At 44.1% G+C, this 17,476-nt stretch overlaps 1 protein-coding gene across 6 annotated transcripts in view; it reads left to right on the plus strand.

Annotated features, from left to right (window-relative positions):
* Positions 1 to 17,476, plus strand: part of CACNA1D (calcium voltage-gated channel subunit alpha1 D) — a 319,566-nt gene that overhangs the window by 163,794 nt on the left and 138,296 nt on the right. For 4 of the 6 annotated variants that reach the window (XM_003818729.6, XM_003818731.6, XM_063602452.1 and 1 more), the window contains exons 5-8: positions 1,978 to 2,120; positions 7,507 to 7,659; positions 8,186 to 8,382; positions 14,866 to 14,969. In XM_003818729.6, coding sequence (XP_003818777.1) covers positions 1,978 to 2,120; positions 7,507 to 7,659; positions 8,186 to 8,382; positions 14,866 to 14,969 — 597 coding nt within the window. Of the gene's footprint in view, positions 1 to 1,977; positions 2,121 to 7,506; positions 7,660 to 8,185; positions 8,383 to 14,865; positions 14,970 to 15,554; positions 15,659 to 17,476 lie in introns of all 6 variants that reach the window. The other 2 variants (XM_003818730.7, XM_034956670.3) reach the window with 1 other exon arrangement.

Raw genomic sequence — 17,476 nt, forward strand, 5'->3', positions numbered from 1 at the left:
CTTTCTCATCCTGTCCTTATCTCTTCAGGCCCATGGCACTTCTTTTTTTTTTGAGAGGCGTGGTGGTGAGGAACAGAATCACGGAATATTAGAGTGGAAAGGTCATTCTCTGAGTCGTTAAATCCAGTTTTGTCATTTTATAGAGAGGAGAACTGAGGCCCAGAGAAGGAGAGGGACTTTCCTAATATCTCATAACTCTTAGGAGTGGAAACCAGCCCCGGCCCCTTGCAGCCCTGCACTGTGTGGGAACACAGCCTGCTTCTCTCTCTGACTTGGCCTCTTTGGTGGCAAGAGAGACATTTTTCATGTGTTTTCAAGGACATTGCTGAAGAACAAGGAATAAAGGGACCATGATGTATATGTTGCAAAACATGGATACTTGAAAGCAGTCTTCAGTCACTACCTGCATAAATTACTTTGCTAACCCTTTGGGATGAAAATTCCTGTGGCTTGCACATTTCAGAAGAGTTTGAGGTTTTCTTTCTTTCTTTTTCTTTGTTTTTCTGAAGCTATGAATTTGTTTTGGAGGAGAGACTTTTCACTTTAGCCTTGCTGCAGGGATTTACAGTAATCTTTTAAAAACTATGCTGAAGAGAGAGAAGCCTGTCATAAATTTGATCTATTTCCTCAGTCATAACTAGGGAGAGCTCACCATCTGAAGCTTTGTAAAGGTAGAGACCGGGCTTGTTTTCCCTCCTGGCTGGGTTCGTTGCTAATTGCTGTACTGTTATTAAAACAAAGGGCTGATCTATAAATGCCCCAGAACTACACAACTATACCCAATCAGGGCTGTAATCAGACCACCCGATGTTTTATGGACTCGGTGTCTTGGCAATCCAGAGGCACGCCAGTGGGGGCAGTTTCTGCTTTGTCTGCTCATTAAACTTTGGACACCTTTTCTTTGTTGCTGGGCCAGTCATTCCCACAATCTGATTGGCCAGAGTTGATGCTGTTTGAAATGGGCAAATTTTATACTTACTCTGAAAAACGAGCAATAATTCCAAAGAGTATTTATTTAAAAGAGCAAAAGTCACTGTTAAATGAGCAGATTGCCTGAAAATAGATTTATCTGAACGTTCTGAGACTAGGAAAAAATTTATTGTGACTGCCAGGTACAATATTATTCACATTTCAAGAGAGAGAATGATGATATTAATACCTTACCTTAGGTAACTGCCTTTAGCCTTTGCACAGCTCCTTAGTATCTGTGATTTACATCCTCCAAATATCCCTATGAAGGTGAAGGTTGGGGTGTGTGTGTTAGTGACTACATTGACTACATATAACATATTAAGATGTGAGACTTTGAAGTCATTCATTGATTGATTCATCAGATATTTTTGGAGTACTTCCTATGTGTCAGATACTGTAATAGGCACTAGACTAGAACAGACCACATGCACAAATGAGCAGAACAGACTAAAACTCCTTGCTGTTACAGAACCTGCATTCTAGTGGGGTCCACATGCCTGTGTTTACATGTGTTGCTGCTAGTTGTGTGACCTTGGGCAAGCTACTTATTCCTATCGAGTTTGTTTTCTCGTGTGTAACATGGTGTTCATAATTCCTGCTGCATAACATTTTGTGAGAATTAATGTGACAATGTATGTGCAGTGCTTAGCACATAGCAAGTGCTCATGAATGGTAGCCACCAAGATGGCTGTTGTCATTTTAGTTTGCAGCAGTTCCACTTGTCATCATTGAGTTCCCAGGGAGTCCCCTCTTCTTTGGGAACAGACTTGCTCTCTGTTGCTCCATTGCGATAAAAACAGATGAGGTTAATCCCTGTCCCAATCATTTTGGAGATGGCGTCGTTTGTATTCCAATTCCACAGCCCAGTTCTTGTCTTTGTCTTCCTTTTATTTAAGCAGCAGCCACACAGAATTAGCCCTTTTCAAAAATAAATACGATTATCATCCTGTTTTCCGTCCCTGGGGTAACAGACTCTAACATTTCTTTCTCTTTCTCTTCTTTCAGATTGTTTAGTGTAATTTTGGAACAATTAACCAAAGAAACAGAAGGCGGGAACCACTCAAGCGGCAAATCTGGAGGCTTTGATGTCAAAGCCCTCCGTGCCTTTCGAGTGTTGCGACCACTTCGACTAGTGTCAGGAGTGCCCAGTAAGCACTTATTGTTTCCTAGAGTCAGGAGTGTGCTGGTTTTTTCTTCCAGGTGGGTTTCAGAATCACTGGTGCTTTGAGGTGAGTTGCCCTGTGCCAGCCAGGGGTCAGCAGACGACCATGGCCTCCTTCACAGTTGACAGGACACTTTGGCTTGCACTGTCACGTTGGATCCCCATGACAGAATGACAGGCAGTTATTGTCATTCTGATTTTGTGGACGAAAGAATCTTCTCTTGCAGAAAGACAAGGTGTTGGGGTGAGACCTTGGGTTCAGGCCTTTAATTCCAGTCTATTTTTCCTCTCTGGCAACATGCTGCCATCCACGCCTCCACTCCCAGGCCTGCCCCTCTGAAAGTGGTGGGTTTGTGGATGAGGGTGTTGGAGTACTTAGCTGCCTGCCTCTTTTTTTTTTTCCCCCAAGTGGGGAGCATCAGAGGGATGGACTCCTGGAAACTGATTAGATCCTCTACTATCAGGAACTGTGCTACCCAGCTCTGGGGGAAGGGATGAATGCTTCACCTGTCTTACCTGGATACAGGGCACAGGAGTACCTGCCTTGAAGGCTGTTGTGAGAACTGAGTGAGATAATGGAGGGAGAGCCCCTAACAGGATGTCTGGAGCACAGAGGCTCTCAGTGGGTGAGAGAGAGAGTTTTAGCCGTTAGGCCCTACCATACCACTCAGTGCCAGGCCCCAGTGTGCTTCTGGCTCCAGGCCCCCAGGCCAGGTTAAATCATACCTGAGTTGGAATAGATGCCCTGTCTGTGCCCTGGCCAACAGCTGCAGCCTCTTATCCTTCCATAAGGTGTTTGGGGTTGCCTCACTGGGGTCTGCCCCTGATAGGACTCCTGTGCTGGGGACTTCCATGGGTAGAAGTCCTAACACCTTTCTGAGGGCTGGTGCCTCTGAGCAAGAATATGGGATTGCAGGGTGTGCCTGTTTTTCACAACTCATAAAGCCATCAGAAGAACACAGATCACATTTTTTGCCTCTCCAGAAGTTCTTCATGAAATTTTTATTAAATTTGTTGGCACTTAGAATGCACCAAAAATCCTCTGGAAAAAAAAATTTCCAAATTTAACATTTTAAAATGTAGGACGTGGTGTTTTATGTGTACTTGTTTTTCCAGATGGTTCATTTATTTTCATTGAAAAAGATCAGCACAAGTCAAAACCACAGAACTGTGTGGAATCAATTGAGAAAAACAGAAATACCTTGGAAATGACTGGCTCTGTTAAGTGTAACACGATTAAATGAGAAGTTCAGTGAGCAAACATGTTCTTCCAGATTTAGTTGTTATAGCTTAATCTAATTTCAAAGTAACCACGACAGCTTTTTCCCCCAAAGAACAAATAACAGGACAGCCTGTCTATGGTATGTGTTGTGTGCAGACTTTGGGGGCTGTGGCTGTGTGCGTGTGTGCATGCGAGCTTCTGGCCAGTGAAAAATCCAAGAACTCACATAGCATTGTGTCTGCTTCCTTGGCTAATGAGGTTTTTACTAAACTAGTGCAGTGCTCCTAGATATTGAGAATTAGTTTTAAACTGTATTTCTTCCTTTCCCCAACAGACATCACTGTTTGAAATTTGATAGGGTGATTTGTATGTAACTCTCCCCCAGGTCAGCAGGGAAAAATGTGAGTCTCAGTCTTGTATGAGGACTTTTGAGCTTATATTTTTAACCACCTAGGTAGGGAACATCCCAGTCTCTCATCAAACTCAAATAGGCTTTTGAAGAAAAGGATCAGAGGTTGTCGGATGTGCTGTTTCTAGTGCTGGTTGGCAGCCGTGGCCTGCTGATTTCTTCTCTAGTACTTGAAGTTGTTAAAAATGTCCAGGAATGTTTGACTGTTTACACTTATCTTGGAATTGTTTAGTCCCTGCTAAAGAGAATCCAGACTGTTCTGTAAGACATAATTTTGTGTGCATGTGTGTATGGAAATATATATTCATTCAGTGAAAGGTAAATTTATTTCACAAGGTGGTGAATCAGGCATTTGTGGAGTTCTTAAGCACCCACATTAAGAGACTGAGGGAGAATGGGCAGGAACCGAGAACCCACCCTGGAGACCAGGCCTTCTGACCCCTGTGTTGACGTCCCCCATTCTCTCCACAGCCCCGCGACCTCAGCACTACTGTGCTGCTCACTGTTTAACTTCTTACCTTCTCTTTCCCTGTCCTTCCGTGTTGGACAGGGAAACATTTATCAAAGTTCAAGACCATCAAAGTGGAAAAGAATCCTAAAGATCATCTGGTCTACCTGCATCTTTTAGACAAGGAAACTGAGGCCTGTTGGAGGTAGTGACTAGTGTAAGTTCTCACAGCTAGTGAGTAGCCAGACAGAACCAGACCCATGATCTCCACATTTCTGACCCGGTGTTCTTCCCACTTCTGCCTCCTTGACTAGAGTCCCATGAGATCCACTGAGATCTACTGTACATATTGATTATGTACAAAGGAGCGGAATGCAATAAAGTATACATGTTCACAGTCGAATACAACTTTATCATCTCATAAATGTGACAAATCTGAAATACAGTAGTTACTCTAAATGTAAAAAATATTCACAAAGCTTACTGCCATGGAATTTAGAAGAGCTAACTGCTGGGGGTTCGTTTTGCATGGCCCATTGGTGTCTCAAGAAAACCAAAACAACAATAGAAACCTGGCCATGGGGATTGGAATGGGTGTCATCTTTTCCTTTCCATGTGTTCCTTGTAGGAGGTAAAAATATTGAAAATCATCCTAATTGATCATTTTTGAAAAAACCATGTGGACATTTACATATCCAAAGATGTAGCACCCAGAGTTTTAGTTGTAATAGAGGTTGTAGCAAGGCAGGGTCGTGCTGAGTCTGAAATCCTCTTACTGCTCTTCCCTCACCATCCTCTCCCCTGCCTCCTCCTGTGCTGCTTATCACGGTAAAGGTTTGTCATTATTGCTAAGTCTTCTCTTTGCTTGCTGTATTCTGGTTTCCGATGTAAGCATCTCAGCTTCTTGCATTCTTTCTTTCCTGAATATGTATTGGGAAAGTGAGATGATAGCAGAAGATGGAAAGTTTGAAGGTGGAGAGACAACAGGGAAGGACAGGGAAGGAGAAGGTAAGAAGGAAAAGAGTGAGCAGCACAGTCATGCTGAGGTCGCGGGGCCATGGAGAGGATGGGGGATGCCAATGCAAGGTCAGGAGGCCTCGTCTCCAGGGCAGGTTCTGGATTCCTGCCCATTCTCCCTCAGTCTCTTGGTTCCTCACAACCAATCCTAATCCTGAGTGCTGCCCCCATCCTTCTTTTCATGACCTCTTTTTCTGTCCCTTGGCGGGTAGCCTTACCCACACTCTGGCACTGAGTATGACTCCATGGGTAGCTTCTATTAGGTTGGTGTGAACGTAATTGCGGTTTTTGCCATTGAAAGTAATGGGTCTGAGTCTGAGGATTTCAGACTCAGCAAGACCCTGTCTTCCTAAGACCTCCATGGCAGCAAAAGTTTTAAATGTAGGAAATAATCGTCTCTCTCTCTCTCTCTTTTTTTTGGAGATGAAGTCTTGCTCTGTCACCCAGACTGGAGTTGCAACCTCCACCGCCCAGGTTCAAGTGATTCCCCCACCTCAGTCTCCCGAGTAGCTGGGACTACAGGCGCACACCGCCACACCCAACTAATTTTTGTATTTTTGGTAGAGATGGGGTTTCATCATGTTGGCCAGGCTGGTCTCGAACTCCTGACCTCAAGTGATCCATCTGCCTCGGACTCCCAAAGTGCTGGGATTACAGGCGTGAGCCACCTCACAAGGGCAGAAGTAATCATTTCTCATGTGCCTGTCTCTCAAGACCACATTTCAGCTTCAGGACACGTCTACCTTAATGTTACATAATACCAACATCATACTTAACAAGGCTCAAGTCAGTCTCAACCTCCCCCTTCCCCTCCCACCTCCCTCATTCCTGGAAAACCTCCCTTTGGAATGCTTAGTTTTGTTGGGGACACTGGGATTTTGCCTCAAGACCCTGGCTCAAATAACTGGTGTGCTCCATAGGTACCTTCCTCTCATTCTGACTCAGTTGCTGAGTTCTGGTCTCATCCTGATCTTCACCCTCACCTACCCCAGCATTCTTGAACTACCTCTCTGTGTGTCTGGCCTGCTGCTGTCCTGTTGGTCTTTCTAAAGCAGCTGCCTTTTGCTAGTGATCTAAAGTTTGGCTTCATGACCTGGATTCAACACCCACAACCCTGGCTGCAATCTACTTTTCTTTCGTGATTTTCTTTTCCACTAACCACCAATCAAGACTCACCACCCTCAAGCCCATACTGTGCTACTCTCCTCTGTGCTTTTGGTACTCTGTTCTTCTTCCCTGAAGTTGCCTCTCTCCCATGCCCACCTGTGGAAATCCACCCCACCTGGCCTTTGGGCTGTGCCCAGAGAGAAGCTGCCTCAGGACCCTTTCTTCACCCCATTCATCCCTACTTGTCACCTGCATGGACCTTGGGGGGACTGAACAAAGGATGATGAACATGGGAATAAAGACAAAGACAAAAGAGTATATTTGGAAGAAGGGGTCAGGGGGCTCCTTGCTTCTAGTGAACAAGAGCCCTGAGCTTCAGAGCCTTTCACATTTTACTGGGTAGAGGAGTTAGGGAGAGAGGGGAGTGGTTATCAGTCAGCAGCTTGATTTACAGCAGACTTTCAAGACTGCATTCTTCTAACAACAGGCTCTAGATGTCCCAGTAGATAACCTCAATGAGCACGGTGCCAGGGAGTGATTGCCCTCAGCAAACCTGGCGGTAGGCACAGTCGTTGAGTTTGCCCACATCCTGCATTCATGATAAACAGTTTGCTGTTTGATCATATAGCCTCCAGTGGAATGCTGAGTTGGTCACAATCCCTTTGGCCTTTTCAACTCCCAACACCTATTAATTTTAACTATTGGGATATTTATATAGCATCTATATGCTACCCCAGGGTAGAGTTATTTGTGTTTAATTCTATGTCTCCTAGAATATAATTTTTTGAGGGAAAACATTTTACATAAACCATCTTCATATTGCTCCAAAACACCAAACCTTATGATTTCCACATGGTAGATGTTTAAGAGATTTTGTCAGATGGATGAAGAAATGCATAAACGAATGATGAACTTTGACATTGGGCAGTCCCCTCCCTAGGCCTTAGTTTTTCCCTCTGTCTAGTGAGGGAGTTTGACTAGATGATCCTTAAGGTTCCTTTTCAGTCTATCTCACATCCAGGCTTAATATTAATGAAAAGCTTTGAAATACCTCTTTGAATTTTATTACTATGTGTTCTAAGTAAAGGAGGCATGGTTAGGAATTATGTATATGATTCATTGGAGTGTCTTCCTGGCTCACAAACTTATTTTTTTTTTGTCTTTCCTAGGTTTACAAGTTGTCCTGAACTCCATTATAAAAGCCATGGTTCCCCTCCTTCACATAGCCCTTTTGGTATTATTTGTAATCATAATCTATGCTATTATAGGATTGGAACTTTTTATTGGAAAAATGCACAAAACATGTTTTTTTGCTGACTCAGGTGAGTAATGAGAATTGTAGCTAACTTAACTTTAAAATTTTTTTGTTTTCCCCAAAGCAACTTTCATGGTTTGGGGAAAATCTAAAACAAAATAGGAAAAAAAATGCCCAATATACCAGCACATTTACTGAGCCAGTTCTCAGTGTGAGCTATGTTCAGAATAGATGAGAATTCAGTCTCCCTTTCCACCCCGATTTCCTGTGTAATGTGTCCTGGCAAACAAGATAAGAGACCTCCAAAGTAAAAACATGAGGCAAACCAACAGCATTGTGCTATCTAAGCCTAAGGAGGATGCTGTAAGCGCAGGTGCAGAGGAAAAGAACCATGGATGCTGACAAGAGGAAATGGCAGATTCCGCTAAGGAGGGAGCATTTGAAGGGAACCTTGAAGGACGAGCAGGATCCTGAGGCAACGCAGATGGGGCGGTAGGGTGTCCCAGGCTCTGGCAAGGGTTCTCACCTTCCGCTGGCTTGGATTTCCTGATGTTTCTGTCCTGAGTGGTACAGCCTGTTTGCTCTGTTTGCAGATATCGTAGCTGAAGAGGACCCAGCTCCATGTGCGTTCTCAGGGAATGGACGCCAGTGTACTGCCAATGGCACGGAATGTAGGAGTGGCTGGGTTGGCCCGAACGGAGGCATCACCAACTTTGATAACTTTGCCTTTGCCATGCTTACTGTGTTTCAGTGCATCACCATGGAGGGCTGGACAGACGTGCTCTACTGGGTAAGTACCCTGGGGAGAGAGTTTATGGAGTGTTCTTTGCTTGGATAAGTGGGTTTTGTGAGCTAGAGCCACTGGAGAGGTGGCTGGAAAAGAAACCCTGAAGTCAGTTATTTGGGAAGGGAAGCAGATGCTGTCTTTACCAGCAGGCTTCATCATCCTGCTCCTCGAGGGCCTTAGTTTCAGTTGCAGGAAGCTGCTGCGCGATGTTGGCTTCTGGCTTTAGTCCTCTACTTCCCAGTGCTGCCTGAAGACCTGGTGCCAAGGGTGCCCAGTGGTCCCCTTTGGAGGAACTCCAGGGAGCCAGGGCTATCCTGATTCAACTCTTAAGAGAGCCAAAGGGTCACTTTCCAGGTAAGGAGGCTCCTGGACTGCCACAGGCTAAAGTTAATCATTTATACATCAAGGCAGGTTGCTCTACTAGATCCTAAAGGGAAGAAAGGGAATGTAAATCGGATCCCTTTCATGCTTTCCATAACTCAGTATAACCTTAAACCCAGTGTGAGTTTCTTCCATGATAATATTTCCCATTCTTTAGTATTACTATAAATCATCCCAGCACAAAACCTTAGCTGTCTTCCTTTCTATTTGAAGCTACAGACCTCTGGCAGAAAGGGTAGGAATGGCACGTAGACTTCCAGGGCTGGTGGACCCATCCAGCCTGCCATGAAAACAGTTGGACACTCTTTCAAGGCGAGGGTCTGATTCCTCTTGTTCCTGATAGAGCCAGAAAGATTTGCTGTATAAAAATAAGTGCTATAGCATTTTAACAGCCATTTCCCAGGGCTGAGTTTGTTAGAATGCAAATAAAGCTCACAGAAGTTTAGAAATTGTTTTTCACGGTATAAGAGTTGCTGGTAAAGACAGCTAACATGTAGATTTTGAGCCTAAATCCAAGTCCAAAGGGGAGTAACCAGGATTCCAATCATGAGTTGTTAAAAGGAAATTAGTAATAAAGTACTTCTGAAATCAGCAGCTTTTAGACAGAAGGCCTGTAAATTGATAAGTAGCTTCTGGTAGTTTCTAAATTTTAGATACTTTTCAGGATTTCCTATACTCCATAACTTCAAATAATGTAACATATAATGGTTATAAATAGGTTTTTGCTTCCCTTCAGCAGCTCACAGGATTGTAGATGTCCCTATATATTTAATATGAGGCAAAGAAGTTATATTTTTATCTTTAATCCCCAAAGTCAGTCTAGTTTGATCAGGTTTAAGCATCACCAACATGTTATATCTTGTTTTTCCTACTTCCCTTTCTTTTTCTGATTGTCATAGGAGTGTGAGAGTGTGTGTGTGTGTGTATGCGTGTGTGTGTGTGTATGCACGTCTGTTTATTTATATTCATAAAACAACGTCTTTTCATGAAGAGGAAGGCGGACGGAGATGATATTGGCTGAGCCAGGGGCATGGCTTCTGTATGCAGGAGGGCCCTCAGGTTAGGTGAAGCATTCATTTTCGCTATTATTTCCTAAATTGCAACTTCTAGTCAGATTAGTTGAGATCTCAATTCCAGTCTTCCCTTGAAGTTTTTCATAAATAGAAAAAGCATCATCAAAATAGCCCAAACTGATACTTCCCCTCCCCAAACAGTACATAAAACAACATTTTGATTTTTTTAAATATCAAAATCTGTGACTCTTCTCAGCTTTATTTTTCTCTCTATTGACATGGTGAATTGTCAACTGCAGAGCCAACATGCCTTGACTAATGAACAATTTTATACTTTATGTTATATTCCTTCACATCGATTCTCAGAATTTTCCTGTTGCCAAGCAAGTGTAAAACCTGGGAGTAGATGGTTAAAGGAGAGGGAACTTCAGGCTCCTAGAAACGAAAGTTTCCACTTACTTTCCTGAGAAGGTTTAAATATCATCTAGGATGATATTATTTTTATTACTAATATGACAATCACATGGTTAATACTTTGACAGTATAATTGCATTCTCCATAAATTACACAGCATCTTTACTCTGGTGGGGATCTCAAGCCATTCATAAACTTTATCCCAGTCTGTATCCCTTTATAGAAGGTCTGGGATCTTGAAGATGGAGACAGTGGCGTAGAGACCATGGAACATTCCCTGAGTTCTACAGCAAATGGTTGTGGTCCTTGATCTAGAACAGTGGTCTACAAACCTTTTCATAAGGGGCCAAATAGAAAATGTATTTGGCCTTGCAGGCTACATGGTCACCTCAGCAACTGTTCAGCCCTTCCACTATAGCTAGGAAGCAGCCATGGGCAATACATAAGCAAATGGATGTGGCTTTATTCTAATCAGACTTCATTTATGGACCCTGAAATTTGAATTTTGTATGACTTTTCTGTGTCATGAAATATTTTGCTTTTGATTTTTTCCCCCACCAACCATTTCAAATTGTAAAAATCATTTTTAGCTTGAGGCCATATAAAAGCATACAGCAAGCTGGATTTGGTCTGCAGGTCGTGTTGTGGGACCCCCTGGCCTAGACTAGAACCCAGCACTCTTTCCTTGGCATTCTTCCACCTGTCAGCAGTTGATGAATCCTTCCAGAACACTAGGGGGCAGCTAAGTAATGTCTTCCCGACTGTTCTCTAAGATTTTACTCTCTGAAACACATCAGGATTGTTTTTAATTACCTGTTGATTGCATTTATTAGCTCATCATAGAGATAGGCAGGGGCCAAGGAACCAAGCCTTCCTAATATTTCATGGGCCACAGTCAGCTGGAAGCCACACCGCTGTGATACACAGCAGAACATCCCTGCCCAGCATGGTGCCTGGCACCGAGCAGGCACTCAATAAACACAAGGGATGGTCATCATCCTTCAAGTGTACCAGGCATATTGCCTCATTAGTGTAGATGTGCCATGTTTGAATATCTATTTTTATCCACAACTAGGGCATAAAGGGAACATCTTGGGAGATAAAAAGAGATTAGATTTTAAATATTGGCTACAAGCACATTTCTGAATCCTTTAGGCATTTACATATGGTGGACAAAGTCTTTGCAGGGCATTGTTTTGCATCTAGTCAAGTTTATATTCAGTCAGCGTTCTCAAGCTCATTTATGCCTTGCTTCTCACTAGTGTCTGGAAAATGTCTGGCAGGGTCTTGAGAAGGGAAGTAAAGGTGGGTCCAATATGTAGAAAGGCACACTTAGAACAGGACTATTTGGATGTGTGGGAAGTGGGATCATTAAGTTCTGGTGGAAAGAAACCTATGGTAGAGTTCTTTGATAAAGTGAGTTCCATAAATATAATTGAGCTGTTGTTTGACTCACATGTGAGTGTTTGTTGCTCACAGAGGCAGTAGGGTGTAGGACAGGGAAAGAGTGTTTATTTAGGCTGGTTGTGTGACTTTGAGTAGTTCATGGAACCTCTCTGGGCTTCTCAAGATGCAGAAATAAACTTACATGATTTAATTTTTCCCTTCAACTTAGAGGAAATTTTTTTTCCTTCAATTCAAAGAAATTGTTTTTAAATGCAGGAAATAAAAAGTATTGGTTTCAGGAGACAGCTATCCAGATAAATAATTTCGGTGTCTTGTCTTAGCACCAAGCTCTTTTCTCAGTGCACACTCCTACGGAGGTGCTGGCTGTCAGACCTTCATGGGAAGTACTCATGGTCAAGCTGACAGTCTCCTTCATTCAGGGCACCTAGGAAATCTCTCTGTAACCAGCCGAGGGCTTGCCTTTTTCTTATTGCGTGCTCTGGGGTGTTAAACCAGTATACCAAGTTTCCAGAAGTGTTTTCAGCAGCTAGAAAAACAGCCTTGCATTGGTCTATAACTTGAGACATGAATATGCATTTCAACCTTTTATTTTTATTTTTTTAATTTTTTTGAGACGGAGTTTTGCTCTGTCGCCCAGGCTGGAGTGCAATGGCGTGATCTCGGCTCACTGCAACCTCTGCCTCCGGGGTTCAAGTGATTCTTGTGCCTCAGCCTCCCAAGTAGCTGGGATTACAGGTCCTTGCTACCACGCCCAGCTAATTTTTGTATTTTTAGTAGAGACGGGTTTCACCATGTTGGCCAGGCTGGTCTCGAACTCCCAAACTCAGGGTGATCCACCTGCCTTGGCCTCCCAAAGTGTTGGAATTGCAGGCGTGAGCCGCTGCACCCGGCCCATTTCAGCCTTCTAAAAGAAGGAAAACTGAAGCTAAAAAGAAAATTATTTCCTGGGCACCAGATGACACCCCTTGATGACTTTGATATAAGTTTTTTAAAAATTAGTCTAAATTGAAGTCCTTCAGTGGAAGCCAGTTCCTTCATTGTTGATAAAGACCATACAGGCAAAATCCCAAGCAGTCTCTATTTTCACGTGGGTATTTTTGGGAACAGCTTGCATGTTCTGATTTTTCTTTTGTATATGGTAAGATCCAAGAAATGCTTGGCTCTGAAAAGGGACTTGGATTGAGAAGGGTTCAATGGGAGCAAGACCGTTCTCAGAGCCGAAGCTTGTCTCTCTTGCCCCACCTTCTGACTTAGAGATTTGGAATCTCCAGTGGACTGTATTCAACTCCAGCCTTCCCCTCCAGGCCTCAACTGTCATTCCAAGTGATACTTCTGATTTGAGCAAATGTGAATCTGATGAACACCTACTCCCAAGAAATTAAAAGGGTTTTAAATTTTTTAAAGGAAAATTTCCCCTCCCAAGTAGAGAAGACAGCTGTTACTAGAGCCATTCTCTGGAACACCAGACTGAGGCCTGAAGGAGGGTTGGTGAAGCAGATGGCTCAGCAGATGACGGTTGCTAGGGTCATGGAAGAGTGAGGTTTCCTGATGGGAGCCCTGGACCTGTCCGCCCTCCCGTCACCTTGTTGGGCACCTTCTCCCCTGCTGCATGCACCTCTGTTCCAACACAGAGGGAAACAAGCCCAGATGGGGCTCTGTCTCAGGTGCTGACCCAGGCCAGGCACAGGCCACCACACCAGGCAGCCAGTTCCTTCTTCATATATGGGTTTTTCAGTAAGTTTAGTGGTATAGTTGCTCTGGATGAATTACCCTCTGCCTTCCTGCTAAAATTAGTTTATCCAACTTAATTAGATCAACAATTGCAGCCACAGCCCAGGCTCATTCATTACTCTAATTGCCAATGTAAGATGTGCAGACTGATATGAGTTCTATTAAGCACATCAATTTTCATGTGGCCAAACAGGTGTTTCATAAGGGATTTAATGCCCTCTCCCTAGACTTCAGCAACAGATGTTAGGTAATTTTTTTTAATGTTCACTTTCCCTATTTGGCTTCTCGAGGCAAACATTGTGAAATGCACGAGCCTCATTCTGTAAAGTTAAAACCTGGAGCCAGATCATATGCAGGAAAGCACATGCTTAACACCCTAAGGGCTTGCACCTGCAAGGCAAGAGCGATGGCTCTATCCAGACTGTTTGCAGTTCTCATTGGCTGAAAATTCTGGGTGTTGTGGCAGGGTCATACCTTGGGCCATCCATTCTGTCCCCTGACTGGTTCTTAACACCTCCTTCCTGGGAAAGGTGTTTTGCTGAATTTAACACTGACCTGTGCTGCTGGAAAGTTCCATCCAGCTGTGATCCTTAAAGCACCTGTTTGCTCTAGCTTCCTTTGGCCAGGTCTGCCAGGGAGACTGTGTCTGAATGTGCAGCATGAGCTTGTCCGGGAATAGGGGAATGGGGTTCCTCAGGCCACACCCTTTCACCTCTAAACCCAGTCAGCTCACAGCTGGAGCCAGTCTCCCAGGGGGGTCATCTAGATCAAAGCTAAGTGTGGAGAATAAGGGCTGCTTCTCCTTTCTGTGGGTGCAGCTAAGAAAAAGCCCATTCCCCAAAGAGCCCGTGGCTTGTGTCAGCTAGTTGACCTTGAAAAAATTTCTTTTTCACATTCATTTTGCTGCATTCATTTTGTTTGCACTCACAGGTTGCAGATAATCCAGATCTAAGGTGGGTTTGGTTTCCTTGGGTAGGTTGGTTTCCAGTAGAAGATTATTTTAGGAGTTTTTAAAAAGAGTTTATAGAGTCAGATGGTACAAGTTTGTCTCTATAATTAAGACTTTTCCACCATCACAAACTTTAAACACAAAGTCTAAAATCTTGGGCAGCATAGAAAATAGGTTCTAGCTAAGCAGGAGTTTTGTCCTCTACCAAGACCTTTCCTGAAAATCACTTATCAAGACAGTTTCCTGTAAGAAAAAGCTATATCCCAGCTGATTTTCCTTCCTGGGGCCAAAATCTGCTATTATTCAGCCTGAAAGCCTTGATGACTCTGTGTGTGTGTGTGTGTGTGTGTGTGTGTGTGTGTGTGTGTGTGTGTGTGTGTGTGTGTGTATGGATGCTTGTGTGTGTGTATGGGGAATATGTGATTAATGTGTGTTGGCTGCTGTTGTCTCTGATTTGGCTACTGTTGTTTCTGATTTAAATCTAAGTAAATGTTTAATTAAATGTATAGAATGCTGTCTCTAATGTGACCCTCTCTCCTTATTAAATCCTCTTATTAACCCACTCCTATGAGACCATCTTATTTCTTGCAGATGAATGATGCTATGGGATTTGAATTGCCCTGGGTGTATTTTGTCAGTCTCGTCATCTTTGGGTCATTTTTCGTACTAAATCTTGTACTTGGTGTATTGAGCGGGTAAGCTACACCTCTTTCATCTTGAAAGCAGAGTCCTGAGGACAGTTGCCAAGACCACACAGGCTTTGCTGGATGAGGGCCGCCAAGAGGGGTTGCCAGACATTTTATGTGTCCTCTGAGATGCTTTCTTTTCTGCTGAGGCTTCCCAAATCAAGCTGTTTCCTGGAACCTCACCAGGCTTCATGAAGGAGAACTATAGAACGATTATTGACCAGAAATTAATCAGCATTGTTGCTTGAGATTTAAACAATTTCCATAGCATGCCCTTTTTTTGTCTGTTCTAAAGTGAGATACATTTATAATTGCTTTATTTGTCTGGATCCAAATATAATGCAGACTAATTGTTATAAAACGATAGCAAAATGAGCTGGATTGGGTGGGCTTTTGGTAGGCCCCATTTGTAGATTTCAGCCGCTGAGCTTGTCCTTATTTGCAGAAAAAAAAAAAAAAGGGAAGGACCTAGGCCCAGTCCCTGTCCTAGGAGCACTAACCTTCAGCAAAGCACTGAGAGGTTTGGCAGCTGCAACTGGGGCTCTGCTCTTTAGTAAATGGATAACTGATAACTGATCTCCTTACATTTTACAGGTAAATGATGCGATAGGATGGGAATGGCCATGGGTGTATTTTGTTAGTCTGATCATCCTTGGCTCATTTTTCGTCCTTAACCTGGTTCTTGGTGTCCTTAGTGGGTAAGCAGTTGGATCCGTGTTGCACCTTCTCCTGCTGCCACGTGTGAGGCAACTCTGCGTGTCTCCTAGCTGCTCCCTGACAGCTTCTCTGCATGTGTTTGGACTCTGATGTCCTCTCAGTGTGTTGCTTTTGGATTGAACTGTGATTCTTTCTGCCTGTATCTGTCTGTGAGATTCCGTGTTTCCAATGCTTGCCAAACACTGTTAATTTAATGAAAATGTTCCCCCGAAGCCAGTTGTGTTAGTATGTGAACGTGTAGAGGTGGATTACAAGTGAGTTAAAGGAATTCCAGCCTTGGTCTCCCCCAGGAAAGAGGCTTTTGTCCTTTGTCATTTTGTGTCTATTAGTACATAACTCCTTGTCGTTTTGTGTCTATTAGTACATAACCTGGCCCCTTTAGGTCACCGCAGTGCATTATAAATACTTCCAGGGGAGTTTTAGATTTTACTGTGAAGGAGAAATAAGCCTCAAGCACATAAATACTGGACAGTTTCAAAATCTTCCTTAGATTGGGATTCTTTATTAGCTTGGTGTTCTAGTGCTGTCATTGTGAGAACTGTCCCTGTGATTCAGTTTTAACCGAAACTTACAGAATCCTTCGCTTAATGCAGAGTGATGATCGACTTTTGTGCAGACATTTCCCATGGCCTTACAGAGACCCCGTCATTCAGTCACGATTTTTGAAGTTTGCTTGTTTATCACTTCCTCTCTATGGATTGACTCTCCATAAAGAGGGTGCAACAGATTCTGGCCTGGAAAGGGGACTCCTTATGTTGCAGGCTCTGCCTTGCCCGTAGCTGGAGATGCCATCCCAGAACCCTTGTGGGCAGCCCTGCATCCACACCGCCTCTCAGACACCCCCAGAAGGTGGGGTGCTACAGAGAAGGGAGCTGGGGGCTGTATGGCTCTCTCACAATCAGCTCCTTCATACAGCCATTGCCGGGTTGTAGGGGGCAGGCAGGATACCAGGAGGCCAAGAGGGGCCCACGTCTCCCAGAGGAGCCTCTGTCACTGCGCTGTGCCCAGGCACCCTCAGGAAGTAATGTTGATGGATTTAATTCCAGGCGAGTTTATCTCCTCCTCACTCACTTTATCTTGCTCTTTCCGAGGCTGTATCTCGGGGAAGTGATGTCTTCATGTATGCTGAGTTAGTGAAAGGCTTTAATCGCATTTTTGGAAACACTGCCTTTTCCAGAGCAGAAAGCAGAGTGCGTTTATCCATCTCGGCTTCCTTTCTGCATCTTCCCCTAAACCTGCCCTGGACTGAATGTAGTCAGTTCCACACCAGGGGACGCATACTGTCACAGGAAGTCCCTATGTAGAGTTGGCCCAGGGGCCAGTGCCCCCCAGAGAGAGGAGTGGGGGCTGAGCCTGGGATGGGGCCACATCACCCTCCCCTGCCTGAGCCGCCTCCTGTAGATGAGTGGCTCCTCAAGCCTCCGGCCCTTCCACCTCAACGTGAGAAGTGTCTTTCTCCTAGTAAACCTCAGTGGCCTTAGGCTGGGGTTGGACATGTGAGGGTGGTGTCTATTCCTGGAGAAATAACATCGCATTTGATTTTGCCACAGGAGCTTTCTATACAAGGTTAACAGCAATCCTGTTGTGAATTCCTTGGCGCCTCATGTCTCCTAAACCCAGCTAAACTGACGGAGGCCATGGAAACCACTAATTTTAACAGTGCCAGTGACATCCCTTATCTTTTAGCTTTCCCAGGCAGGAACCGTTGCCCCAGCAGACATGATGAAGTAAAGGCAGGAGCCAGATCGTGAGGTGCTTAAAAAAAGAAAAGAGAAAAAGATGGGCGGGGGGGCTTCCCA

The sequence above is a fragment of the Pan paniscus genome, chromosome 2 (assembly GCF_029289425.2).
Source record: "Pan paniscus chromosome 2, NHGRI_mPanPan1-v2.0_pri, whole genome shotgun sequence".
Lineage (NCBI taxonomy): Eukaryota > Metazoa > Chordata > Mammalia > Primates > Hominidae > Pan > Pan paniscus.